This window comes from Capricornis sumatraensis, chromosome 22 (genome assembly GCF_032405125.1).
Source record: "Capricornis sumatraensis isolate serow.1 chromosome 22, serow.2, whole genome shotgun sequence".
Classification (NCBI taxonomy): Eukaryota; Metazoa; Chordata; class Mammalia; order Artiodactyla; family Bovidae; genus Capricornis; species Capricornis sumatraensis.
The window spans coordinates 29,897,881-29,925,317 of record NC_091090.1 but is presented as its reverse complement, the minus strand read 5'-3'; the positions used below and the strand labels follow the sequence as shown (position 1 = coordinate 29,925,317).

Below are 27,437 nucleotides of genomic sequence, written 5' to 3'. Positions count from 1 at the left end.
AAATGCAAAAAAACAGATCTGTGAGCATTTTATTAGGAAGCGTTTAATAAATGCCTAATTCTTATTGGGAGGTGGTCGGGGGAGGAAGTGGGCAGAGTCTGTGTCTGGTGTATTTGTGGTCAGCCAGCCTCTCTCCATCTTGATCTGATCACTGTCAACAGCTTGGAGATTGAACAAGTTATTTTTATAAAAAGCTGAGAAGAGTAGATAGGTTAGTGTTTAGGGTTTGAATGGTCTGTGTAAGTTCAGGCCAGATTGTTTCTGCTATAAAACAAAGATGCTGAAAACCAAATTTGATGATCTCAAAGGCTTAAGTAATAGTGGAAGATAACATCAGATCAGCACGTAAGCCTCCTGTTTTGACAGTACAGTCAGGCTTTAAAGTAGGAGAGGAAAGCTGTCTCTGGGATAAGCACGATTTATATGCATTTTAGGAACAGAACTACACTGTTGAGGTTTATAGCATAAAACTACTCCTAAATCTCTGGGGCGGAGAATGACGCCATACATAAGCACTTTCAAGTACTCCTGTTTAGATTGTTACCCTTTCAATGTGACTTTAATTCTCCAAGGAGAGGAAAAGGAGAGAAATTAATATGACTCTTACAGTGATTTCCCCACCAGCCTCGAGCTGTGAGGGGGTGTGTCTGACTGTGTGGGTATGTGCAGGGGTCTGTGATGCAGGGGCTGGTGGGAAGCCCTGTGTCTGATGGTCAGAGACACAGCCACAGAGGGAGGCCTGGGTCAGGTTCCCCCACGTAAATCTCGTAAAGCAAGGTAAAGGTTTTATGATTAAGAATTTATAGATGCTGTTCTCATTGCTTTTGTGCCAACAGTCTGTGAAATGCTTACAACTCCTTTTTTTGCTTCTTTTCTGTCCTGTTCTAGAGTGAAAGCAGTTTAATTAGCCTCCGAGATGGAGACTGCGGGCCTGGAGGCAGGGGCAGTGACAGGCCTGGGCCCAGCCCTGTGCTCATCTCTGTGTTCCAGGGACAAAGCCGCAGTGAGCTGTCAGGTGTCTGAGTGAACCGCATACTATCCCATACTTGATAGATAAGAGAGCCATTTCCTTACGAAGGCGCCTATAGAGTTAATTATTGCACGTAGCAATATTCTAGAGAAAAAGTATTTAAGACTATTAAATGTTATAGAACTTATGTTATCTGCCGTATATATTTCTCAAGCCCTAGAGATATAATCACAGCTTCATAATTTAACCTCTCAAACAGCTAATTCACTGGTAAAGAGGGGAGGAAAGTGCTGGGTAAATTGCTGCCAACTGCATGTGACTGAATTTGGGAGATCTATTAATAAGAGCGTTGTAATAGGAAGTACCAATTTTTCCTCCGAGACAGCTTGGTGGAAACATTAGAAAATGTTGAGCGGTATCTAAGCCCTGAATATAGAGATGTAGGAAATATACAAAGGAGGTTAAATATGTTTAACTCACAACTTAGATAGAGAAGTAATGGATAAGGGGACAATAATCCTTAAATCAAGTTTATAAAAATAGAGCCAGAGCAGATATTCGCAAGTTGAAAATTAACCCTAGTATCCACATTAGATGATATTTACTTTGGATTATTTGTCTGACTTTTTTTTTTCCTGTACTTACATAAACCCTTCAGGAATATCCTGATAACATATCTTTTGTCAACTTTTAAATTTCATTGTAGCTACTGGTTTTTCCCTTTTTTCTTTTCTTAGCACTTATAGTCCAGTGAATACTAAAACACAGGACAATTATGGAGTTTTATAACCGAACAAATTAAAGGGATCCTGGAGCCCACCTTGGCCCCTCACTTCAGGGAAATGTGCCAAGAGTTAGAGCCATTTAAAATGACCCGAAGAAGGAAAATAACCAAATGACTATCTTAAAACTGTGAAATTCATAGATTCACTCAGGTGGCTGCTCTGTCCTGACCTGGGGCTTTTCTGTTGTGTTGCCATGCTCTCCTCGCCTCTGGGCTCTTGTCACCAAAGCAAGGAGGATCTAATTGCGTGGTTTGTCGCAGTCCAGAGGGGAGCGTCCCGTGCAGGAATCGTAGGACTCAGCACTAGCAGGAAGCAGTCAGCACGTAGACCTTGAACTTGAATGAAGAGAACTGCTGGCTGTCTTCCTGTGCCCTGTCCACTCAAACCCCCAAGACCAGGTTCTTCCTTTCTTTGGGTCTCATAAGGTATAGCTTATGCATTTGGTAGAAAGAAAATCAAAAGGCGAGACATGGCTTAAATTTTTTTTAATTGAAATTAGGTATTGTCTGAGATCACAGTCAGTGGTAAAGGCTTGAAAAGAAAGTGTCAAGTTATAAAAGAGAAACAACTAGTTTTGTATTACTTACTCAGCTTTGTAAAGCTGTGTGCTCACCATAGACATAAAAATCTTGCAAGCCTTTCTACCCACCCTGCTCCCGAGGGGCAGGGCATGTTTCATCTGAATGGAAGCCCCACTGTGTTTTCAGATCATCCATATGTCTTTCCCCTCCCTCATCCCCAAGGTCAGAGAATCCCCACCCACCAGTGCCAGATTGTGGCTTTTCCCTCCTTATTCAGGGCTGCACTGGATTCCCCTGTTGTCCTCAGCCAGTAGAATAGCTCCTTAGTTAACATCTCAAACCCTCAGGTGGCTGCTCTGTCCTGACCTGGGACTTTGCTGGTGTGTCGCCATGCTCTCCTCACCTCTGGGCTCTTGTCACCAAAGCCAGGAGGATCTAATTGCTTGGTTTGTCGCAGTCCAGAGGGGAGCGTCCCGTGCAGGAATCGTAGGACTCAGCATTAGCAGCGGGAAGCAGAGTCAGCACGTAGACCTTGAACTTGAATGAAGAGCAATGCTGGCTGCCTTCCTGTACCCCGTCCACTCAAACCCCTAAGACCAGGTTCTTCCTTTCTAGGGATCTCTGCCCCCTAGAAACTCCCAACTTCTTCAAACCCAAACCCGCCTCAGTTTGACAGTCCCTGTCTCATTTCTGAGGACCTGTCTCAAGGTCAGTTCCTCTGTGTCCTCTTGAGGGCTTGGCTCTGAAGCAGTGATCCCAGCCCCTCCTGCCTCCTCGTGGTCCCAAGGAGCCTGATGCCTTCTCCCCCATCGAGGTGTCCTGGGGGCATGCCCTCCAGCCTGTGTCCCTCACGGGCACCTCACTGGCACCTCACTGGCTGTGGTTACAATGTTCCTTCCACATCTTTTTTTGTCCTCTTGTTAGCATGGCGCCAGCATTGAGACAGAAAAAAGCAAATGTTGGAACCATGTTTCATCAATACTTTAACAAAGAGAAATCACAGACTAAAAGCACGATTGTTCTTTGAGTGTTAGTTTATTCCCTTGCAGTAAGAACTGTGTGTTGGTAAAGTAGCGTGAGAAAATTCAGTAACATACAGCAAAGATTCAGAACATTTAAAATGTAATTTTTTTGGTTGCCAACTGGATCGGTGATCTGAATTGGCATAGATTCAGAACTTATTTTTTTTTTCTTTCCTTTTTCAATTTTTACTTAGAATTGTAAGTTTGAAACTACTTCAGAATATGGAAAATAAAATCACAAATATTTCTCTAGGTACCTAACAAAGATTGACATTACTGGTTTGAATTTTTTGTTTAAAAAGAAAACATGACAAGAAGGCATCAGAAGTATAGCCCCTTCACAGCCCCTTCTTCTGAAGGGCATGTTTCTTTCCTGGCTATGTTTCTATACATTTTCCACATATGTATGTATATATGTGACAACTTATAGGCTATTTGGGGACAGGTTGTTTTTTTTAACTTACATGAGTGATGTATGGCTTATATATACTCTTTTTCAAGTAGCTTTTTTTAGTCAGTATTATGTTTTGAGAAGATACTTTGATACTTTGAATCTTAGGGATTTCATTCATTAGTTTTAACTCCTCTTTATTACTTAACTGTTAGAATTTCTTAAGTCATTTGATCCATTTTTCTTTAGGTGGACATGTACGTTGTTTCCAATTAAACAGTGTTGAGATCCTTGAAGAATCATCTCCCAACACTATCTTTCTCCTTCACAGAAACTTCATTCTTGTTTTGCATTTTGTATTTTTTTTATATAGTACATAAGCACGGTTTTGTTATTTTCCTATTTATTCTCCTAGGCTGCGGTTCTCATGTGCTTTACTAGCTAGAAATAAATGTATATGTTGACATTTGAGGTAAAGGGCTTTTGCAGTTAAGAAGGAATTAAAACGTACTTTTTTTCTCTCTGATCAGAAACCTCCCCCCAAAACAAAAAACAATGCTGCATTGAATGTTCTTGGATGTGTCCCCTGTGCCAATGTAAGTGAGTGACTTTCGCCAGGCATACAGTTAGGAGTTAATGATTGAATCTTGACACTTTTAATGGGGAAATTTTAATCCATTTTCACTTAGTATGCTCATTATTATTTTAGAATGATATCTATCACCTTTTGTGTGTAAGTTTTCTTTGCTCTTTTGCTTTCTTTCCTGCTTTCTTTTGAACTTTTTTTTCATTTTGCTGATTTAAAAGCTACTTATTATATTATTTAGTAGTTACTTGTAAATTTTCAACATGCACCTTTGACTTAATAAATTCTAAAGTGAATTGCTGTTTCTACTCCTGAACATTGCAAGGATCATAGATGATTTGGGCTTTGAGCCCCCATCATCCATGATATTGTTGTCAGGGTTTCATTCCGCCTCTTTCTGTGACCCTAAACAGTCATCATTACAGTCCATGGTTACTGATTTTTTTTTTTTTTTTTTTGGTAACTGTTCATCTGTAAAACCCATTCTTTGCTTTGAGCTTCAGTTTTTTTCTGAAGTAGTTCCTTTTCTGTGAAAGCTAAGCTCTTAGTCCCTGAGTATCATGTATGTGTGTGTATGCTTGAACATATTTTAGCAGGGCATAGAATTCTAAGTTAGCAGTTATTTTCCCCCAGCACGTTGCAGATTTATTCCAGACACGTCTGCTGCAGTCCCATTTTTTGTTTGTTTTGTAGGTAACCTTTTTCTTTCAAGATGTTTCTAAACTTGTGTTTAAGAATAAAAACAAAATGTACCTAAATAGCGGTTCACTCTTGTCTCGGGATTGTATGCATCCAAGCCAAGGATTCACATATTTCTTAGTTTTGGAAAGTCCTCAGGCGTTGTCTTCTCCGTTCTTCCTCCTCCTCCTCCATCGGTCCTGTCTGGAGCTCCTGTTAGACGTGTGCCGGACATTCTCACACCTGCGTACTCTCTCTCGAGTGTTTTGCATCTTTCTTTCTCTTCTGCATTCCTCTAATTCACTTGTACTCTCAGTTGTGTCTAATCTGCTATTTCACCCATTTCTAGCTTCAGTTACTATGCATCTTATATGTCTAAAAATTCACTGCTTGTTCTTTCTTCCACTCCATAACCGGGAAACTTTTTTTTTCATCCGTGGTTGGAGATAACTGGGTCTCCAACTTAACCATTTGCTGTATTGCTTTTTAAAATAGTCTTTAAAAAGTGTTCTTTCAGCTGTATCTGTGAGGTCATGCGTCTGGGATAATTATTATATCTCTGTTAAACTTCTTTTTAAAAACAAAAACTGGACGGTTTGTTGGGTGTCCCATGTAAGCATCTGAAGCTGGTATCGGTGGGGTCATCTCAGGTAAATGTGTCTGCCCCAGAGAAGAGAGATTTTTTTTAAAGGACTGGAATATAAGCTCACTTCCTCTTTTCTGCGTTCTTTCTCAGGGAAGCAGCACCTTATATCAGGGCTTCCCTGGCAGCTCAGACGGTAAAGAATCTGCCTGCAATGTGGGAGACGCAGGTTTGATCCTTGACTTGGAAAGATCCCCTGGAGAAGGCTATGGCTACTCACTCCAGTATTCTTGACTGGAGAATTCCATGGACAGAGGAGCCTGGTGGGCTGTAGTCCATGGGGTTGCAAAGAGTCAGACACGACTGAGCAGTTGACGCGATACTCACCTTATGGTTAGGCATCGGTGGTGTTGGAGCTCCTTTGCTGGTCCCTGTAGCGTTTGTGCATTAACAGTGGGGGTGATGGTCGTGCTTTAGTCTGGTTGGCTGCACTGCGAGAACAGAAGTCATTTTTTCATTTGAATCTTCTCATCAACACGTCTGGGACTTCTTTATAGGGAAGATGAAAGACATCGAGCATTTGACAGGACAGGTGTTTTGTTTTCCAGCCTCTCTGTAATTGTGGAGTCAGTGCCATCGACACGTCTCCCCAGGCACCTGCAGCACTGCCTCCCCGCCTCTGGCTTTGAAGGTCCTCAGTAGAGCTGCAGAGCAGTTGCTCTGGAAACATTATATTCTAAACAGGCTTGTTTTTCTTTCCCTTCAGGCTTTCCTAAAATAGCTAGGTTATTGTGGGAAAAACCGGATTTGGAAAAACACTTGAAAGACCTGGCGAGTAACTATTGCATTTTATTTAAAAATGATTTTGTTTACAAAAATATTTTGAAAACGACATTTAGTACTCTTCTGCTTTTGCCTATTGAGCAGAAGTATAGAGAGGCTGAAATGTTGGTGAGGTTAATACTTACAAGAAAGGCCTGACTGTTGCCTCAAACACTTCTTACTCACAGTTCCCTGACAGCTGAAATTCCTTGCTCAGAAAGAAACCTCTCTTGAGGGGAAGCATCGCCTCAGTTACTTGCCCATCCATTCACCTGGCACTGCCCTACAGAACTCCTGCAGTGGGCACTCAGAGAGAAGGATGCAGCCCAGACAGCCTCTGCCTGAGCTACATACCCAGGGGACTGGGAGGGAAGGCCTTTCAGTAGAGACGAAGCTTTGGCGTTGGTCCAGAGCCAGGCTAGACTCTTCTTAACTGACCTGCAGACCTTGTTAACCCAGCCTTGCAGCTGCTGTTAACAAGGTGGTGGTGGGTTGTTCAGTCAACAGTTGGGTTGTCCAACTCTCTGTGACCCCATGGACTGTAGCCCGGCAGGCTCCTCTGTCCATGGGATTTCCATGAATCCTGGAGTGGGTTGTCATTTCCTTCTCCAGGGTTGCCATTTCCTCCTCCAAGGGATCTTCCTGACCCAGGGATCAAACCCGCATCTCCTGCATTGCAGGCAGATTCTTTACTGCTGACCCACCAGGGAAGCCCAGTATAACAAGATACCAGTCTACAAATGCTCAGCTAAAGCAGACTCAGTTTGCAAAGCAGGCGTCAGTAGGTAAGCTGGAAATCTGTCTTTACACAGAGGATGCTCTGCTGAGGCTTCTGTATACAGCAGGAACAGACCTAGTCACGAGCCTTCAATTATTTGGGGAGGAAAAGCAGACACTTGTCTGGAATCACAGCAAAGACATATACAGTACCTGCCTGTGCCTGGTACTGGTCCTGCTCACTCAGTGTTCGTCACATGGTTACTGACTCCATCCTGCAGAGGCAAAGTCCTGGTTGGACCTGGGATTCGAGTCTGAGATTCAGGCCATTGCGCATCACCTTCTCAGAACACTATCTCATCTTGGGTTTTCTCTCCCACCCACCAGCAGCCCCATAAAATACAAAATGAGTGTTTTTTGTGGGACGTGTGGAAGCAGCCTACCGGAAACCACCGCTCAGGAGACTGAACAGTGAGTGAAACAAAACTGCAGCGTAAGAGAACAGGGCCCGAGGCTGGGGGAGAATGCCAGACATACCTGTGTCAGGCTGGTCTGAGGACGAGCTGTTTGTTTCTGCTTTGTTCTGAAGCCTCCTCTAGTGCACAGAGCCTGTCCTTATGATGTAACCAAGAATATTGCAGTCAGCTGTAAACCAGGGGTGTTCCTGGTCCTAAGTGGAAAAAAGCACATTTGGAGGTCATGGGTATGAACTTATCTTAACGGGCATCCTTCTGCTCTGGACAGGAGAGATGTGAAATTCAAACCCACATGCTTCAACTTGACCCTGTTCCATAATAGCACTGCTAAGACTGATCAGCTAAACCCTAGAGAAAAGGTACTTTTCATTTGGGAGTATTCATGGTTCATTTTATTTTTTTTAGACTTTTTGTATTGGGGTATAGTTGATTAACAATGTTGTGATAGTTTCAGATGAACAGCAAAGGGGCTTGGCCATCCATATACATGCATCCATTCTTCCCCAAACTCCCTTTCCATCCAGGCTGCCACATAACATTGAACACAGTTCCATGTGCTATACAGGAGGTCTTTGTGGTTATCCATTTTAAATATAGCAGTGTGTACATGTCCATCCCAAACTCCTTGACTATCTCTTTCCCCCACATCCTTCCCTCCTCCGACAACCATAAGTTCATTCTCTAAGTCTGTGAGTCTCTTTCTGCATTCTAAGTTGATTTGTATCATTTCATTTTAGATTCTGCATGTAAGGGATGTCATGATATTTCTCCTTCTGTCTGACTGACTTTACTCAATATGACAGTCTCTAGGTCTTCAGTTCAGTTCAGTCGCTCAGTCGTGTCCAACTCTTTGCTACCCCATGCATCGCAGCATGCCAGGCCTCCCTGTCCATCACCAACTCCTGGAGTTCACTCAAAACTCACGTCCATCAAGTCGGTGATGCCATCCAGCCATCTCATCCTCAGTCGTCCCCTTCTCCTCCTGCCCCCAGTCCCTCCCAGCATCAGAGTCTTTTCCAATGAGTCAACTCTTCTCATGAGGTGGCCAAAGTACTGGAGTTTCAGCTTTCGCATCATTCCCTCCAAAGAAAACCCAAGGCTGATCTCCTTCAGAATGGACTGGTTGGATCTCCTTGCAGTCCAAGGGACTCTCAAGAGTCTTCTCCAACACCACAGTTCAAAAGCATCAATTCTTCAGCGCTCAGCTTTCTTCACAGTCCAACTCTCACATCCATACATGACTACTGGAAAAACCATAGCCTTGACTAGACGGACCTTTGTTGGCAAAGTAATGTCTCTGCTTTTCAATATGCTATCTAAGTTGGTCATCACTTTTCTTCCAAGGAGTAAGTGTCTTTTAATTTCATGGCTGCAGTCACCATCTGCAGTGATTTTGGAGCCCCCCAAAATAAAGTCTGACACTGTTTCCCCATCTATTTCCCATGAAGTGATGGGACCAGATGCCGTGATCTTCGTTTTCTGAATGTTGAGCTTTAAGCCAACTTTTTCACTCTCCTCTTTCACTTTCATAAAGAGGCTTTTTAGTTCCTCTTCACTTTCTGCCACAAGGGTGGTGTCATCTACATATCTGAGGTTATTGATATTTCTTCCAGCAATCTTGATTCCAGCTTGTGCTTCTTGCAGCCCAGCATTTCTCATGATGTACTCTGCATAGAAGTTAAATAAGCAGGGTGACAATATACAGCCTTGATGTACTCCTTTTCCAGTCTGTTGTTCCATGTCCAGTTCTGACTGTCGCTTCCTGACCTGCATAGATTTCTCTAGGTCCTATGGTTCATTTTAAACCAAACATCTGCTGAAGGTAAAGATCCAGTGAAAGGTCTGCTTTTCTGTAAAATTCTTCATGGTTAGAGTATCTCCATCGTGTTCTTATTAAGGACTCAGAACAGACAAAGGTCAGGGGAGCTTGGAAGTGCTGTTGGAGATTACATTTGAACCCAGAGTCAGGTTTTCTCGGGTGCTGGTCCCACCAGTGCCATCGAGAAGTTGAGTGACTTTGGACCACACACGTCGCTACTCATGTTTCCTTAGTAAAAACATGAACTTGATCCAGGTCTAAAAAGTACACACTTGTACACACCCACAGGGACAGTCAAATCTGTGAAGACGTCAGCCTCACACACTACCGGTGGTGGTGCTCATTTTAGCAAAGTCCCTCGGGCCCTAGGATGGTTGAATCTCAGCATGGTTGGTGTCTATTCTCGTTACCTTTCATTCCGTTTCTGCTAGGATGGATATAACCATGCAGCTCATGAACCTCTCATCACTAAAACCATTAGCCCCTTTTCAAAAGGGATCATCTTGCTGCTCTGAGATCTTGGGATGTCGGGTGCGTGACTGATAAGGGCCACACAGGATGACATTTTTCTTCTTAGTATTTCAGGTGACTTTGTTTTCTTGAGCTGCTGTGGCAGCGTTTCAGTAAGTGCCATGGAAGTGGTTATCGTACTACAGGGTATGTGCCCTATTTGTGGTTAAATTGTGGTATTAGATAAGAAAAGTCATCTCTCACCCAGAAAATCACCTTGAAATGGTTCTCTATGAACTGCGTCATCCAGACCCAGCAGTGATGTTCCCCTCAGTTTTCTTCTTTGAAAAGATGCATGAAACCTCCTTTGCTCATTGAATTTGTCTCATAAGGAGAGAAGAAAGCTTCTAGCTGGGCTTTAATTATAGCTCTGCACGTGCTCCTGGCCTAATTGAAGTTTGCTTTACTCCAGAGAAGAGGAGCAGTGCTTTGCCGTGGTGCTGTGTGTGTCTTGGTTACTTGGGAAAAGCCAGATGTAGGGTACCTGGTGCTGCCTTGGTTGCTCTTGGAGTGGCCGGTGGGATCAAGGCCTGGGGAGGGTGGTGGCCAGCTGCTCGCTCTGGCCTGCTTTTCCATTGGAGCATGGTCTTGCCCTCTCTAGGTGATGCTCAGAAGTCAAGGTTGAGCCCTGCTGCCCTCACTTCAGGTACCTCACCGCTGGCCCCACCCCCTGGGTCCTGCCCCAGGCTGCAGTGTGCTGAACGTTCAGGGACAGACCAGAGTGGCTCTTGGGAGGAAGCCAGGCCTGGCAAGAGCATTGTCTTCTCTGAAGCACTCCTCGCAGGCTGGAGGGGAGGCCAGGCCTTGGCTCTGAGAGCCTCTGGGTGTTACTCAGACACACTGTTTGCTTCTGATGGGAACAGAGAGACCAGGGTCCTGATACCGGCCACTATTACAAAAGGTGGCAGAGAGGCTTAGACAGATCAACTCGAACTCCAGTGCTCGATCCTCATGTGTTAAGTCATCCTGCTCCCTGCCTCCCCACCTCCTTTTTTTTATCCTATCTCTTTTGAAGCCAAGGATATTCAAGAATTAAAACTTTCCATGTCCCCAGTAGGACATTTGATGAGGACTGATTTTCGTCTTGTGAACAGAAGACTTTCTTTTTTTTCCTGCAAATAAAACAGCAGGTCTAGATTTAAGGGACAAGAAGCAGCACCTGGAACTCTGTGGTTAGTTGAGCAGATACTTGTTCAGCCTCTCTTGTGTGTGAGTCCTCCCTCTATGGGATTTTGTGGCTGAGGGAGCTGCAGCCAGGGCCGCCAAGAGCTTAAGACAGCAGAGCTTAAGACAGCCGGTGACACAGGGCTTAAAGGCCTCGTGAGCAGCTAGGTGTAAGTCACGGTAGGGTAGGCCCAGAGGCAGGAGACCGGGCTTGACCTGGAGTGCTCAAGGGAGCAGTCATGAAGAAAATAGAATTTTAGCTGACCTTTGAAGGATAGAGACAATTTTGAGAGCTGGAGACAGAGAGCATTGCAGTTGAAAAGGACAAAGTAATGGTTGTTTCCAGCAGTTACTGTGCTTATCTTTTCTACCAGGCTGGGTGAGGTAATCCTTCCACACTTCATCTCATTAACTTCCCACGGCAACCTGAACAAGAGACAGTCTTTATCCTATTTGAGGAGTGAGGAAACTAAGACCTAAAGAGCTGCTGTCTGTTTTTGTAAATAAAGTTTTATTGGTTTCCTGTTTTATGGTATTTAAGTACACCGCTCTCCCCCCTCCCCTCTGCCATTGGTGATATGAAAGAACTACAAGTTTCTATTTTTTTAAGTCTACCTTTATTTTGGGGGCTTCCCAGGTGGTGCAGTGAAAGAATCTGCCAATTCAGGAGACTCAAGTTTGAACCCTGGGTCGGGAAGATCCCCTGGAGGAGGAAATGGCAACCCACTCCAGTATTCTTGCCTGGATAATCCCATGGACAGAGGAGCCTTGTGGGCTACAGACCTTGGGGTTGCAAAGAGCCAGATACTATTGAGCACAAACACTAACTAACCTTTATTATTATTGTTTTTTTAAAATTTCTTTGGTTGGGAGAGCTCTTCACTTGGCTTCAGGGCCACAGCATGCAGGATCTTAATTCCTGGACCAGGGATTGAACCACATCACCAGCTTTGGAAAGAGGAGTCTTAACCACTAGACCACCAGGGAAGTCCTTCAAGTTTCTATTTTTAAGAGAAGGGTTCCGTGAACAAAGACCTTACATTCTCTTCTGGTGTATTTGAAAACATTTGCCCCTTCTTACTGTCAAGGGGAAAAAGTGCAGATGCCAAGAAGTGGTGTCGAGTTTGCGTTGAAGTTTCTACGCTGTCTCTACTCTCTGCTCCTGTGATCAGAAACATCAATTTAGGAAACAGCCCACTGGGCTCAAGGTGCATTGGGTGGGGCGGGGGTGGGGGGGGGTGGTGCACTTTGTAGACAAGAAACAGATTTTGCCCTTGGATTATGTATCCCACCTGGGAGAGGATCACGCCTGTGATCTGGGCTTTTTTGTCTCTATCCTTTAATCCAGTAGAGTTCCAAAAAGTTCTTTTTCCATACCCTCCAGCCACAGAAGATAATTTATCAGTTTCCTTGTAGGATAGAAGGAAGGGGAGCAAAGAACAGAGTTGAGGTGACACCTCTCTCCCCTCAGGTTTCCACCCTAGCACAAGTGCTACGCACACACACACACACTTTCTCTCTCTCTCTCTCTCTCTCTCTCTCTCTCTCTCTCTCTCTCTCTCTCTCTCTACTTTAGACTTAGGCTTTATTTCTTGATTGCTAGGACTTCTAATAGGTCTGTATGCAGTATGCTTAACTGGCATGACTTTAGAAAGGAAAGACCAGAAAGATAATACACTTTCCAATAAATTCTCTATGGGTCTGGTTTTTTGAAAATAGTAGAGTATAGCTTACATGTGACCTGTTTTCAAAAAATCTTAGTGTAGTACTGTAAAAAATTAGAACCTTTGAAAATAATTTAATCCAGCCTCCCCTTCTTAGAGTAAAACATGATCAAGGACTAGGGGAATTTAGGTGACTTGCTAAATTCTGCTCCCTACTCCGGGATTATTTTCATTATAAAATGATGTGCTCTGAATCATTGTGCTTGTCTTTGGCCACATAACTCGTGCTTTTTTCAGGTGCAGAAGATGACAATGCAAAGCAAAAATAACAGAAAGGAAGTTAGCAGAAGGAAAGTCAGATTGAAGCAGGGTGTTGAGTGTGAGCGCAGTGGGTACACCCACTGCTGGCTTCTGTCTCTGAGGTCAGACTGGATGGAAGTTGAATTGTTTGTCCTCAGACCCTTGCGATCAGCTGACATTCCCTGTATGCAGCCCCCGCCCCTAGTCATGCCCTGTGGGAGAACCTTGAGGTTCTCTTGGGTCTCAGGCACATCTTTCTCACAACACTGGTAGGCGAACTGTTTCTTACGGGTATCAGATAGTATGAAACCAGTGGCTCCCACTCCTGGTTGCACATTCTAGTTGCCTTGAGTGTGTTGTGAAAGGCCCCACAATGGCCTGGAGGAGGCCAGGCATTAGTCATTTTTAAAATTTCCCCCGGTGAGCCTGTCGTATAGCTGGGATGGGAACCACTGTTTAAAGCCAGTTCTAAAACATCAGTTGCCTCGAAAATCACCTAAACAGCCTGTTCTTACACCACGGAACTTCACGCCCAGCAGTGTCTGGTTTGGTGGGTCTAGGGTTGGGCCCGAGATTCTGTATGTCTAGCAAATTCCTGGGTGCTCCTGGGAGAGGTTGCTGTTGGGTGGGACCCACACTTTATAAATCACAGTGTTAGATTCTCTGGGGTTTTGATTCTGACAGTCCAGCTGGGGCCATGGCATTTGCATGTCACTTGAGTTCCCTTGTGATGCTCGTGCATCTGGACTGGAAACAGGCCACAAACCACACACTGAGGCCCAGGGGCCGGTTCCTCGTGTGGCATCCACGGATGAGCTCAGGCATGAGGTAGACCACCACTGATTTCTCCTCCCCTACCCCGTTGACCGCCAGAGGGAGGGCCACCAGGAACACTTGAGGACGCCAAAGCTTCAGGAGGTGGTGAGCTGCAGTCTACATGGAGAAAGAGGCACATCTCATGGGTGTCTGGCTGGCTGGGATGCAGTGGGTAGACAGTGTGGACATGCACAGGGGCTCAGATCACACCTTCCCTCTGGAACAGGTCCTTAGGTCTCCTCCAGCAGGTGTTGACCTGGTGTGGCAGCTGAGGCCCCCACGGAGAGCTGGCGACCCTGCACTTTGCCCCCCACGTCAGGGTCCTCTGTGGCACCGCAGTGCCCACTCTGCCGCAGATGAATTCTGCATTGTGGGCACAGCTCAGTTCTCAGAGGTCTGATCTGTGGATCTGCAGGTGACACAGAAAACCGTGAAGAGGCTGAGGCTGGACTCAGTTGCCCCAAGCTGGCAGCAGTGGTTCTCTAAGTGAGGGCTCTAGACCAGCCTCAGGTTTACCTGGGAACCTACGAGAAATAGGAATTCTTGGGCCCCACCCCAGACCTGCTGGATGCCCATCCATCTGCCTTTCGACGTGTCCTTAACTTCATTCCGGGCCTGCGCATTCAGGTTTGAGAAAGCCAGTGGTTTCCCCCGAGGCTGTGGCAGGGCAGGACTCTGATCGGATCAGAGCAGGAGCCCACACATGTTTGGATTCCTCAGGCCTCAGGACTGGGGAGGTGCTTGTGACGGAGGGTTCTGAAGAAAGGCAGCGTGGCCAAGCAGGGCCTGTAGAGGCGGCTGCAGTGGCTCTGGGCCCACCCTTCAGGAAATTGAGTCCCTAGGCTTTTGAACTCGCCCTGGTTCACCCTCCCCTGTCATCACGGTTTTCTTGCCCAGAGCACCCTTGACTCCGCACAGCCCACAGTCTGCACGGATTCTCAAACGATGAAGTCTAATTGAATAGGGCGTTTCCTGGTTCTGATTTTGTTGGTGACTGGCTTTTCCTCTCTTTTCCTTTTTTCCCCAGTTAGTGACGGGAGTATGGGAAGGCCAGTACAACTTCTTCTGTCAGGGCACACGCAGTGGAGGAGAAGCGGACATGAAGGTACTGGCTCTTTGTTTTCTTAATAAAGAAATTGTACAAGAGACAAGATGGCCGTCCAGGTAATCCCGGTGGACATTCTTTAAAAAGAATTTTAAAAGCGGTGTGTGCCCATGGTAAGGGAAATTAAGCAGCCTGGAAAATACAGGAGGGAAACTAAAGTCTCCCTGTCTGCAAAAGTGAGTCCTGTTAACAACAACTTCCGGGGAAGGCAGAGTGCATGCGCTTGCCAGTATTTGCTCTCTGTTTACATAAACAGGTTCATCAGGTGATGTCTTTAGTCATCACCTCTGAGTGTGATCTGAATGAGATCCAGCTTCCATACTGGAGTATTTTACAGGGTTTTGTTTTTAATAAAAGGCTGCAGTCTACCCTCAGCCTGGCAGTCATTTCCTCAGAGCCCCCTGTATGGCCTTTCACTGGGCACAGCACAGCACTGGGCATCCAGATTTCTTTCCCGCTCTACCGTGTATCCTGCCACCTGCGCCACGCCAGCCCCTGAAATCGGAAGTGCCTTTCTCGTGGTTTTCCTCCTCTGATGGCTCCAGAGGGAACAGGCAGCCTACAGGGATTTGTTAAAGAGTCGTGAAGGGCATGAAGCCCTTGTAGTGCTTGCCCTTCACAACCCCCCACCCACCCCACCCCAGCCCCCTGGTGTTCTGGTCAAGGGCCCTGCAGAGAGGCCAGCTTCAGTGGGGCTAGTGGGGCGGTGAGGTCCCGGGGTGGGTGCACAGCCCGGCGGGAGACACTGACGGCCCCTTCCTCCTAGATCATCCGTGTGCTCTGGTGGTACTACTTCTCCAAGCTCATCGAGTTCATGGACACCTTCTTCTTCATCCTCCGCAAGAACAACCACCAGATCACGGTCCTGCACGTGTACCACCACGCCAGCATGCTCAACATCTGGTGGTTCGTGATGAACTGGGTCCCCTGCGGCCACTGTGAGTCTGAACATCTTTGACGACAGGTGTGAGCAGAGAGGCTGTGTTGAAACTAAGGCTTTGAGAGGAAAGGTGCTGCTTCTGCAGGTTTCTAGGTCAGGCCTTTGACCGTGGTGTCCAGATTGCCTTTAATGACAGTCTGCGTGGCCTGTGCACCCAGCAGGCTGACAGATCCTTTCTCTGGTTTGGGGTACATCCTGTGCTGATGTGGCAGGATAAGGGAAAAACCAGATTCCCAGCCTGGGGCACTTGAACAAATCTGGACAGAATTCTCTCTGTTCCAGGTTGTTTATCCTTGTTTCTGTACACATTTGGAAGGTGTTTGACTGGCAGGAACAGACCAGGAAGATGGAATCGCGCCAAGGAGCGGGCTCCAGGGAACAAGCTTTCCCTGCAGTACCTCAGGGCGTCTGCACATCCTCTGACATAGTGACCCTCACGTTCCTGAAGCGTGTTTAGCTGGGCAGCTTCTGGGACAAGCACCAACATTTGAAGTAAATTCTCTAAGCAGGATGTGCAAAGCTTGTGGTCTGGAAGTGTCCCATGAATTAGATTGTCCCTGTCGGGTTCAGCCCAGGAGGGCTAATAAGTCCCAGTCAGAGTTCCTTATATCCATCACCAACAAGCTTGATCCTCTCGGTCTGCTCACGTGTTCCCCCCAGGATAGCACCACCCTTGATTAACTTGGCCCACCAGGATGCCCACAGTCAGAGGAATCTAGAACCAGCAAGGGCTTTCCAAGTACAGCTCCTTCCACTTTGGGAGAACCCTGAGACAGTAGCAGGGTTAGTAGAGCTCATGCCCCCTGGCTGCAGGTTATCTGACTTACCTTTCTAATAGAAACGGCACCTGCCCACATTTTAAAGTGTGTTAGTCACCCAGTTTTATCCAACTCTTTGTAACCCCAAGGACTGTAGCCTGCCAGGTTCCTCTGTCCATGGAGTTTCCCAGGCAAGAATACTGGAGCAGGTAGCCATTCCCTTTCCCAGGGCGATCTTCCTGGCCCAGGGATTGAACCCGGGTCTCCTGCATTGCAGACAGATTCTTTTACCGTCCGAGCTACCTGGAAAGCCCCAATGGAAGAAGGCTTTAAATGTCAGATCTCTCAGAATGACAAATGAGAAACAACCAGAGAATGGATGTGACTCGTCCAAGGTCACACCCCAGTTACTGTCATAGCCCAGCCTGACCACAGAGGGAGGAGAAAGCTGGTTGCTTTGCTTGGTTGCTGGCTATGGGGGCAGAGGACAGAGAGTCTGAAAAAAGACTGAGTGATTCTACTGGAAATGACAAATTGTGATGTAAATAATGGGTCTCTCATCTCTAAGGAACTGGGCTCTAGACTCTCTCTTACTGATAAGAATATATGGCCTCTGCACCACAGCCTTCCTCCCCAGACCTCAGCAAATGTGTAGAGACGGCCAGCTTTAAGCTTCCCACCCTTTGCGGCTGTCTTTCCTAAGGCTTCAGTGCAGTATCAGAGGCACTTGGGCAGCATCCTCTGGGAGTGGGTGGGGGCCTGGCAGCAAAGCCTTTAGATGCCAGAGTGGGGTGGGTGGTTCCTGACTCCTGGTTGGATGTCCACCTGGTAGCTGACCCTGGGCTTAAAGCCTCTTGACGGCTGCCTGACCAGATGGCAATTGATTTCTGGTCACACGCCCATGCAGTGCCAGCTTGCTGCTGCAGTGTTTACCTGTTCAAAAACATTTCTTTTTAATTTTTGAATTTAAAAAGAATCTTGGGTTTTGTTACCTGTCACACACAGAACACTGATGCATCCTCCTCGCCAATTCCCTCTTTTCCTACAGCTTACTTTGGCGCCACACTTAACAGCTTCATCCACGTCCTCATGTACTCGTACTATGGTCTGTCATCCATCCCGTCCATGCGGCCGTACCTCTGGTGGAAGAAGTACATCACGCAGGGGCAGCTGGTGAGTAGTGCAGCCTCTTTCTGGCAGGACTCGCTGCCTGGGGGACACCGAGCTCTTCCTGGGCTGCCCTTGCTGCCCTCCTGGCGTCAGTGTTGTTGACTAGCTCCTGAGAGGTGCCTTTCCCATCCTTCCTCTCTCTCAATCCAGTTAAACACCTTGAAGTGAGCAGAGCAGGGAATTCCATCCATTTCAGTCAATGGAGACAACACGCCGGTGGGCAGGCAGCTAGTTGAATTGGGGAACAAAGACTAAACCTAATCCTCAGACTGTTAAGTTCAGCCCTTTCTTCTTAGTTCGTGCACAGAACATCCATGTGTGTCCGTGTTTTCTAATTATAATCCAAATCCAAGGTGCAGTCTGTGTACCTGTGTTTCCAGGAGTGCCAGGATTTGCTGGGAGGAGCCCGGGTCCAGGGTGTGCTAAGTCGCTTTAGTCATGTCCGACTCTTTGCGACCCTATGGACTGTAGCCCGCCAGACGAGCCCAGGATGCAGGTGTCGAGCAACCTCTCAGCCCGTATGGTGGCAGGGATGGCACTGCGGTGCCCCGGGTGGCAGCCCCCTTCCTGGGCCCACGTCCCAGCAGCTGTTTGCACTTGGTGGTTATTTCCCACCATCCTTGTAAAAGCTTTCCTTGGTTGTCAGTCATGTCCGACTCTTTGTGGCCCCATGGACTGTAGCCTACCAGGCTCCTCCCTCCATGGGATTCTCCAGGCAAGAGTACTGGAGTGGGTTGCCGTTTCCTTCTCCATGTCAGTATACTATAGAGCATTTTCCTCTCCCCTTGTGATTTCTTTCATAAACTGATTAATAATACTATCACTGCTGTTCAAATGCTGACATTCCTTGAGCTTACCACGTGTTCATGTCAAGCGAGCAGTTTTATAGGGATTGTTCCAGTAGCCTGATTTTATGTTATTATCCCTACTTTATAGAGGAGGATGTGGAGGCGATAGGCCAGGGCTAGCTGACTTGTTGACATTAGATACTAAATTCTTAGCCCTGGTCTTGCCTTCCTAACACATTCTTTTCTAAGGAAACCAAGCTGATTTAGATCCTCTGTGTCAGTTGTGATTCTTCAATATTGAAAAATAACTATCTGGGGAAAAAAAAATTTAAGAAGACCTTCTGAGCTGCTTCTGTGTTTGGTGTTTCATTAGCACCTCTTTGCTGGCTGCCGGACGATCCTTCTTATGTTGCCTCACCCACTTGTGAGGAAGGGTCACTGTTCTTCAGCCTCCTCATTACACATGAGAAGTGATGCCAGGGTTGACTTGCTGCACGTAGTGTGGTTCTTCTGAAGCCAAATGTAGAGCAGGCTGGAGAGCTGGTCTCCTGTTGACCTCTGCCCTTTGAGGTGAAAGATTGCCCCCAGTTTCCCCTGTATTTATTCTATGCGCCACTTATAGTTACAACAGCAACAACAACAACAAAAAACAGTTCCCTACATAGAAACACTGAGAGGTGGCCCGAAATCCCGTGGGCGGGGCCTCGTCCTCCACTCACTCCTTAAAGATGCCCGTCCAGCAGCTGTCCCTTATCTTAACCCCTTCTCGCCATTTCCCTGCTTCTCAAGATGTACCTGTCAGAAATAATCTATGGAATTAGCGTTATATCCTAAGAAGAGAGTAAGTCTGTCTCCCAACCCCAGCCTTCACCAGATCAGAAGGTCCTTGGATAAGGATGGGGAAAGAGTCCCATGGGATTGCACATCCTGCAATGAGGTTCCTGGTCCCTCTAAACATACACTCCATGCCTATCTTTCCTGTATGAAGAATAAACAAAAAGTACTGTTGCATCTCCTGTACTGTATTCCTGAAGTGTGTGTTGGGTTTTTTAAAACGTTTTCTCTTTTTTCCTTCCTTCCAGCTTCATTGAGAGCTAATTCACGTATAATACTGTATAAGTTTGCAGTGTACAGCATAAGGATTTTGATGTGTGTATGTTGTAAATCTACTCCCAGAACTTCCAAATATACAATGAAAGCCTTGCTGGCTATTCCCCGAGCTTTAGAGAAGGTGACTGCAGCAGTTGGAAAGGGAGGAGTGTGTACATAAGATAAACACAGATGCATATAAGAGGTTTGAGATACGTTTAGCAAATGCCTCATGATTTTGAAATCACCTCTGTACCTACAGAAAGGTTAGTAAGTGTTCATTCCCAAACTCGGGGGTGCAGGGTAGAGCGCCCATTTGGCAGACGCCTTGACCGTGGGCCATGACCGCATATTCAGCTATGTCTCCTCCCCACCCAGCTTCAGTTTGTGCTGACCATCATCCAGACCAGCTGTGGGGTCGTCTGGCCGTGCACCTTCCCTCTCGGTTGGTTGTATTTCCAGATCGGATACATGATTTCTCTGATCGCCCTCTTCACAAACTTCTACATTCAGGTAAATCTCACTCTTCGGTGGTGATTGGGATTTGGGGTCCTTGCAGCCAAGGCCCTTGTTCATTCCTTTATTGAGGAGCCCCTGCCTTGGCGGGAGCAGGGTGGAGGTGGGGTCACTGCCACTGTGGAAGGTGCTGAAATCTGGCCAGACCTTGGAGTTCTGGGGCTTTGGCACAAGCAGCTCCAGGTCCCTGTGGGAAAGCAGAGCTGTCCCGTTCTGCTTCCCTGGGGCTGCTGCAGACATGGCATAGGTGAGTCTCAATCTCAGTCTCTCAGCCCCACTGCCCTAAACGCCAGGGCTAAATTAAATATCTGAAGAATTTTCCATTACAGTCCCCAGCTACAGATAGAAATCAGCCCTTTTTCCCAGTTTCCTTACACTTCCTCCCCCCACTGCTCAGGTTTGGGGGCGCAGATCGTTCCCAAGTGTATGATGTGGTGTAGATTTCTACCCACGGAAGGGTTTGTTCAGGGCTGATGCCTTGGGGGAGCCTGACCTTGTGTGGTCACTGTTGACTCTCCTACTTCCCATTACCCCTGCATCTCGTGCGTCCCTGCTCCGTGAGCTGGGCCTGGCTCCGGGCAGGCACAGGGGCTGGGCAGGGGCAAAATAAGAGGCTCTGAGCAGAGGCAGGAAAGCCAGATCACATGCAGCAGCACCAACCCCCCTCCATGCCAGGGCGGGGGCTGCCCAGCACACTTGCGCCTCCCTGCGCCCCCTCCAGACAGACACCTTTTCCCAGACATACCTGGGGTAGCGGCTGTGGGTTGCATCTTCCTCCTGCCTGGCTGGTAGCTCATGCTGCACTTCAGGGCAATGACAGGGGAGGTTAAAGAAAAGATGGGGCCCAGCGAAGCTGAAGTCACACCTGTTTTGACTGCCATTCATGGCAGAGTGCTTTTGTAAGTAAAGGACCAAGACAGTTGCTAAAGCCATGAGACAGTTTTGAAGGCAGAGGATGTGAGTGACAGCGGGAGACAGCAGGGCAGAGCCAAGTGAAGTGTAACTTGTATTTTCAGTCTAATTGTCAAATAACAGCCATACCTCCACCCATGACTCAGTGAACATACCCAGGCTGAGCCTCAGAAAATGAAAGAATGATTGAAACCAGTGGCAAAAAAAAAAACCCAAAACATTTTCCAGGTCGCTTGAGCACAGACATTGCTTCTTAATACGGTAGCACTGGTCCCCAGAGGCTCTAGCCCTGGCATTAGGGATGTGGCCGGGCCCCACCCCCACCCCCGCCATGGCTCCCATCTGCCCTTATGTGTTGCAGACCTACAACAAGAAGGGCGTCTCCCGGAGGAGAGAGCACCAAAAGGACCACCAGAACGGCTCCGTGGCCGCCGTGAATGGCCACACCAGCAGCTTCTCTTCCCTGGAGAACAATGTGAAGCCGAGGAAGCAGCGGAAGGACTGAGGTCCGAGGGCTGGCAGCCTCTGAACCACATCGTCTGATTGTAAGCACATCTGAGTTGTGCCCGATGCTCGTTAACAGCTGCTGTAACTAGTCAGCCTACAATAGTGTGACTCACGTAGGACCTCTTCCATCACTTCCAAACCCCTAGGAAACGTAGACAGATTATCCAAGTAGGCATAAGATTTTTTAACATTTCTGGGCTCTCACCGACCCCTGCGCTAGACTGTGGAGGGCGTGTTATTGTAGTACACGACACTGCTGTTGCCTTATTAGTTATAACATGATAGGTGCTGAATTGTGATTCACAATTTAATAACACTGTAATCCAAACTTTTTTTTTTAACTGTAGATCATGCATGTGATTGTAAATTTGTATAATGTTGTTACAGTAGAGAAACACACATGCCTTAAAATTGAAAAAGCGGGGCCCAAAGCTTATTAGTTCAATTAGGGTATGTTTCAAGTTTTTATTCATTTCTAATAGCTCCGTTCAGAAAAATCAACAACCATGATTTATGAAACTTAACGTGTGACACAGGACTTCAGGTGACTTGTCCGTGTGAAATCGGCACCTTCAGTTTTTGTAATGTTGGCTTTAAATCAGGCAGGTTCAGATCTAGTGGAACAGTCAGTTTAACTTTTTAACAGATCTTATTTTTTTATTTTGAGTGCCACTATTAATAATGTAAAAAGGGAGGGAGGAGCTAAAGCAGTCTTGATGAAACTTAAATATATATTCTTTGTCTTCAAGATTTCAGGAAGTGTGTTGGATGAGTAGGCCGTTTTAAATTTCAGAAGTGTAAGTGTTTTTATACAAGAAACAAAGCCCATTTTGCTTTCCACTTAGAGAAGATATATACTTTTCAAGAGACATGACTGAATAGTTAGCCATTTGACAGAGGCCCATAGATGAGCAGTGGGGGAACTGCTTGCCAGGGTCCAAATTTGGATTGATTTCTCTACTGCTATCTATCTGTTTTGACACAAACTTCCTTTGAAAATGTGCCTAGCTTACCATAATGAATGGGGAAGGGTGGGGTGAGAAGGAGCTTAGAAAAATTCAAGGTAAAATTAAACAGATAGCTGCAGCATGAGAAAACTAGAGAACTGAGTAGAGATGGTTTGGTTAATGTGAATCTAATAGCACCTGTAAGGTTTTTTTTCTCCTGCTCCAACTCTAAAGATTTGTTTAGAAATGCTTGTTTAAAAATAAGACTGCTTATCATAAAATCATGTCTCATACCCTAGAAGCAGTGGTCAAACAGGAAAAGACTGTTTTGTGTGTGTGTCATTTTAAAGTGTTGGAATTTAGCCTCTGAATACCTTCTCCACTGGAGGAAAAATACATTCATTGAACCACTCGTGACACATCTGAGAAGGTCATTGACAATGTATAAATGAATGGTTTGATATTTATGTAAATATCAGTTTATCATGCTTTAATTTTGCACATTCATATTACAGGGAGCCAGTTGGGTTCTCTTAATTAGTCTTGTGGGTTTACTGTTTGGAAGGAGTCACGGCATCTGTTTACATTTACCTTATCAAATCTAGAACGTGTATATTTGTAAATGTATGTCTTCCTAGGTACTAGTTTGAGAATGTCTTTACATATTTCAACACAAAAACTATAACATTCAATAGTGTGCTGTCAAAGTGTGCTTAAGCTCATCTGGATATACCCACAATGTTAAATAATGTCTAAAATTAATCATTAAAACATTTTTGATTACCTGTGTTTGGATTTACATTGTAAATATGCTGCTAACTCTGAAAGACTGGAGAAAAGCCCGCTTTCTTCACCATCTAGGAAGTCACCCAAAGAAATGATGTAAATAATTCAGTTTGGAAGGTTATACTGTGGCTCAGCTCACATTAGGAGGGATCCCCACATTGTTAGACATGGTGGTGGCTGCATCCCAGTTCCTTTCTCTAAGCCTTCCCTGGTTTCCATACTGAAGACCCCAGCTCTGAGCCCACTCCTTTTTTTTCCCTCCCCTCCCCTCCCCCTTCCTTTCCCCAAGCTGTTAGAATTACTTTCCTAGATCTAGACCAGAAGTCTGCACATCCTTTCTGGAAAGAGCCAGCTACTACCTGTCTTAGGCTTTGCAGACCACACTCCTCAACCACCTTTTGTAGAGCTCAAAAGCAGCCTATTACACAAGTAATTACACAGATAATATGTAAATAGTGGGCCCTAGCCACGTTCCAGTAGAACTTTATTTGCAAAACAGAAGACCTGTGGCTGTAGCTCTGTGACCCCCAGTTTAGAGTAACAAGGGCCCACCTCTGTCACTTTCTTTGCCAAAGACCATTTCATGTCCCAGGTCCTGCCCCACGCCACACACCCCCACCCCCCACACCTTCCCCAGTCTGACTTACTGAGTCCGTCCATACCCATCATAGAAGTGAGGAAATGAATAGCCTATCGTCCCTTCCTCCACTTCATACCACACGGTTACTAGTGCAGGCCTGACCCTGGCTTTGAGTGTGTTCTGGTTTGTCAATATCACCTTCAAAATGTCATCAGAAACTGAATTTAGTATTGGGAATATCATTTGAAAAGTGCAGAGGACTGTTGGGGTTTGGTGGTAATGATTACTTACATCCTTGTCCTTCCCCTCTGAGTCCAGAACAAATTGAAGACATCAAAACCAGACTGATGGAAATCAGCATAGTTTATCTGTCACTGAGGAGGCTGGCTGGTGACAAAGACCGCAGTAGGGCTCTCCGAATACCCTGTTGACATACCATGGTCAGCTCCAGCTCACTGGTGGTTGTGGCTGCCCTAGTCTGTTGGTGTGGTGATGAACTGATGATTAAGATGTTTTGAACATCAGCCCTGCAATTTACGCAGCTTTAGCTGCAAGCTCTCTTTCTGTGTCAGGCTGTGCTCTGATTCCTATGATGCTCAATAGTATCTCCAACTTTAGCAACCAGAAAGTCACCCTCTTCCTTTTAGAGAAGTGAGTGGGTCAGAGGGCAGAGTAGGCCAGATGGTTTCCACCCTTTTCTCTCATCTGTATGGAAATGGAAGGGCAAGTTCACGCACCCGTATGGAAAAGGGAGGATTCCCGGTTACCCTTCTGAGCAGCCTTGCCATTTACAGGAAAGGCAGTGTAGCCTAGCGTGGGAAGCACAGCTTGGAGGCCACACTGCCTGGTTGGAATCCTATCTGTATGACCTTTAGGCAAATTGCTTTAACTTGGCCTCAGTGTTCCCATCTACCCAATTGGGATAAAGTCAGTACCTACCTTACAGGCTCATTGCAAGGGTTAAATAGATGAACAAAGTATACACAGTTCTTGGAGCCACATCCAGCAAAGCATGAACTCTGTGTTATCTGTTACCTTCAGGCCATACCACTGGTCTCTAAAGATTAGCTGTTGTTTTGCTGTTAGTTCCTTGACTCGTTGCTCTAACAATCCTATCACAAAGGAGAGGAAGTTCTTGGGTAGGATACTTTGTTGAATCGAAAGAGTTGAAAAGTGGACTTCCCTGGTGGCTCAGTGGTAAAGAATCTGTCTTACAATGCAGGGAACGAGGGTTTAATCCCTGGTATAGGAAGATCCCAAGAGGTCTGCCTGCCCACAATGAAGATCTGATGCAGCCAAATAAAAATTATTTTTTTTAATTTATAAAAGTTGAAAAGAAACCAGCAATTGTTGGGAGTACGACTATATTATTCCAAATTTTGTCCGAGTTTTACATTACACTACTGTTTTGGAATTTCTGGAATCTGCTTTATTCCCTCTTGGGGAAACGGCAGGTTCATCAGTATCTGGTCTGTCGCATCATTCCTGCAGAGCCCTGCTGGTAGTTCTGTGATCCATCCACAGACATGGGTATCTTTCATGCGAACTGATTTTAAACAGATGTCTCACACTCTTCCCTTGTCAGTCCAGGATTTCAAATACTAATAGCTTCTCCTCTTCAGCATCAATTTGGAGAATAGTGCCCCCAGTGGAGATGGCAGCAGAATAGTGTTTGCCTCAGTTTGCTCTCTGCTCTCACTAATTCTCATTCCAGGCGTAGATTTAAAACTCATCTGTGTCGTCCTTGACGTTTTTATGAGCTTCATTTTCTCTCTTTCCCAACATATTTATGGCACTTACCCAAGGCGAGAAAGTTCCCAGGCTGACTTTCGCCATAGTTTGTGTGAGATGTTGCACCCAGCTTATGAAGACGCCTTGGAAGTTGTAGGAACAGGCAGAGTGGGCCCCCGTGACTGGTGATGTGGTGGTGACAGAGAGCCAATTGTGGTGGTCAGTGGGCATCCACCCTCTCAGATCATCCAAACCCTTCTGCCCAGTGCTCGCCATCCCCTGTGTCTCCCGTGTGTGTGTTCTGTGTTGACCATCTGGTTCACTGGGAGAACACCTAGTGCAGAGGACTGAGGGGTATTGGGCAAACAGGGATGTGTGAGAAACGCCAGTCCCCAGAGGAGCCGTTTCTAGACTGGGATCAAACATACACAGAGGTGACTCCCGCACAGGATGGTTTGTGGTGGGAGCATGACGTTGACAGGAGCCGTAAGAGACCCAGGAGAGAGAATCTTTCTAGCAAGGTGATTAAGAAGAGCTCGTCCAATCCGAGTCTTCAGAGATGACCTGGCTTTCAGTAGATGGTGGCTGAAAGTTGCTAGGGAGACAGCATTGCAAGTTCAGGAAACAAGTACGGAGAGACACAACACATTTCACAGAACTATTGCATGTGTGGGAGAAACAGCTTATTTTTAAAATAAGAGGTAAAGTGGGAGGAGAGTGTAATTTGGGTGTTCCCATTGATAAATGTGCAGAATGTTACTCAGAGTTCCCAGGGCTCTTTCTCTGGAATTACGCCTTCCTTCCTTCCTAGTAATTAGCCTTAAAAGAACCATCGGTAGCCATGCCTCTTGCCCAGATGCCCACCTCCTCTTCTCCCTTTCGAGCAGAGCTAAGGAGGAACAAGAGGGTGATTACAACAAGAATTGGCACTTATGTCATAAAATGAAGGGAGTCATGCATGGGACTTCCCCGGTGGTCCAGTGGCTAAGACTCTGTGCTCTCAATGCAGGGGGCCCAGGTTCAATCCCTGGTCAGGGAGCTAGATCCCACATGCCACAACTTAAAAAAAAAACATATACAACTAAGACCCACTGCAGCCAAATAAATAAATGTTAAAAAAAAAAAAAAAACCTGAAGGGACTCATAAGAGGGAGCAGACTCAAAGAGGACTTGGACCTTCTGAAGAATTCCTCCAAACCAAAGACAGGGCTTTAGAGTCTGAAAACTTAGGTCATGGGCCTGATGTTTGGAGAATATATTTGAGAAAGAACTTACAGTATGTTTTAAATATATCTCAGTACAGAAAAGAATAGATGGGCATTGGTTTAAATGTGGCCCGTTATGAAAGGAGGTCAAGGATTCAAGTACCTGCCAAGTGTCCACACTGACCCAAGATCGAAGCGCACGTGTCTTGTGTCCCAAGACCTGCAGTGGGATCAGTGATGAGGTTTCTGAAGATGCAGAGGCAGGAGAAGAGGAAAGTACAAAGTTCAGATTAAAAAAGAAAAGGCACACCGATGGAATAAAAGCGCCAGAAAGGGAGTGCGGTTGTAGGTGCGTCAGTTTCTCTTCCCGTCTGATGCTTCAAATCACTGAAGGCGCACAGCCTGGTTCAGGTGTTCTAGAAGGGAGTCAGGTGAGGGAGCACCGCTGTGGTCTGCATGTCTGTGTCCCTGTAAAGTCCTGTGTTGAAACCTAAGGCGGTGGGTTTGGGAATGAGGGTGGACCCCTTGTGATTGGGATGAGCGCCTTTTATAAAGGTAAGAGGCCCAGAGAGCTTGAGC

The 27,437-nt window shown here is 46.2% G+C and overlaps 1 protein-coding gene and 1 non-coding gene across 4 annotated transcripts in view; both read left to right on the top strand.

The window, feature by feature from the left end:
* Positions 1-23,295, top strand: part of ELOVL5 (ELOVL fatty acid elongase 5) — a 66,734-nt gene extending 43,439 nt beyond the window's left edge. For all 3 annotated transcript variants that reach the window (XM_068994302.1, XM_068994304.1, XM_068994303.1), the window contains exons 4-8: positions 14,852-14,929; positions 15,696-15,867; positions 17,676-17,800; positions 20,053-20,187; positions 21,464-23,295. In XM_068994302.1, coding sequence (XP_068850403.1) covers positions 14,852-14,929; positions 15,696-15,867; positions 17,676-17,800; positions 20,053-20,187; positions 21,464-21,607 — 654 coding nt within the window. In that variant the 3' untranslated portion in view covers positions 21,608-23,295. The remainder of the gene's footprint in view (positions 1-14,851; positions 14,930-15,695; positions 15,868-17,675; positions 17,801-20,052; positions 20,188-21,463) is intronic.
* A 3,324-nt stretch (positions 23,296-26,619) lies between these two features.
* TRNAE-CUC (transfer RNA glutamic acid (anticodon CUC)) lies at positions 26,620-26,692 on the top strand. Its single transcript has one exon. It is a non-coding gene; the product is annotated as a tRNA-Glu (tRNA).
* Positions 26,693-27,437: the final 745 nt, after the last annotated feature.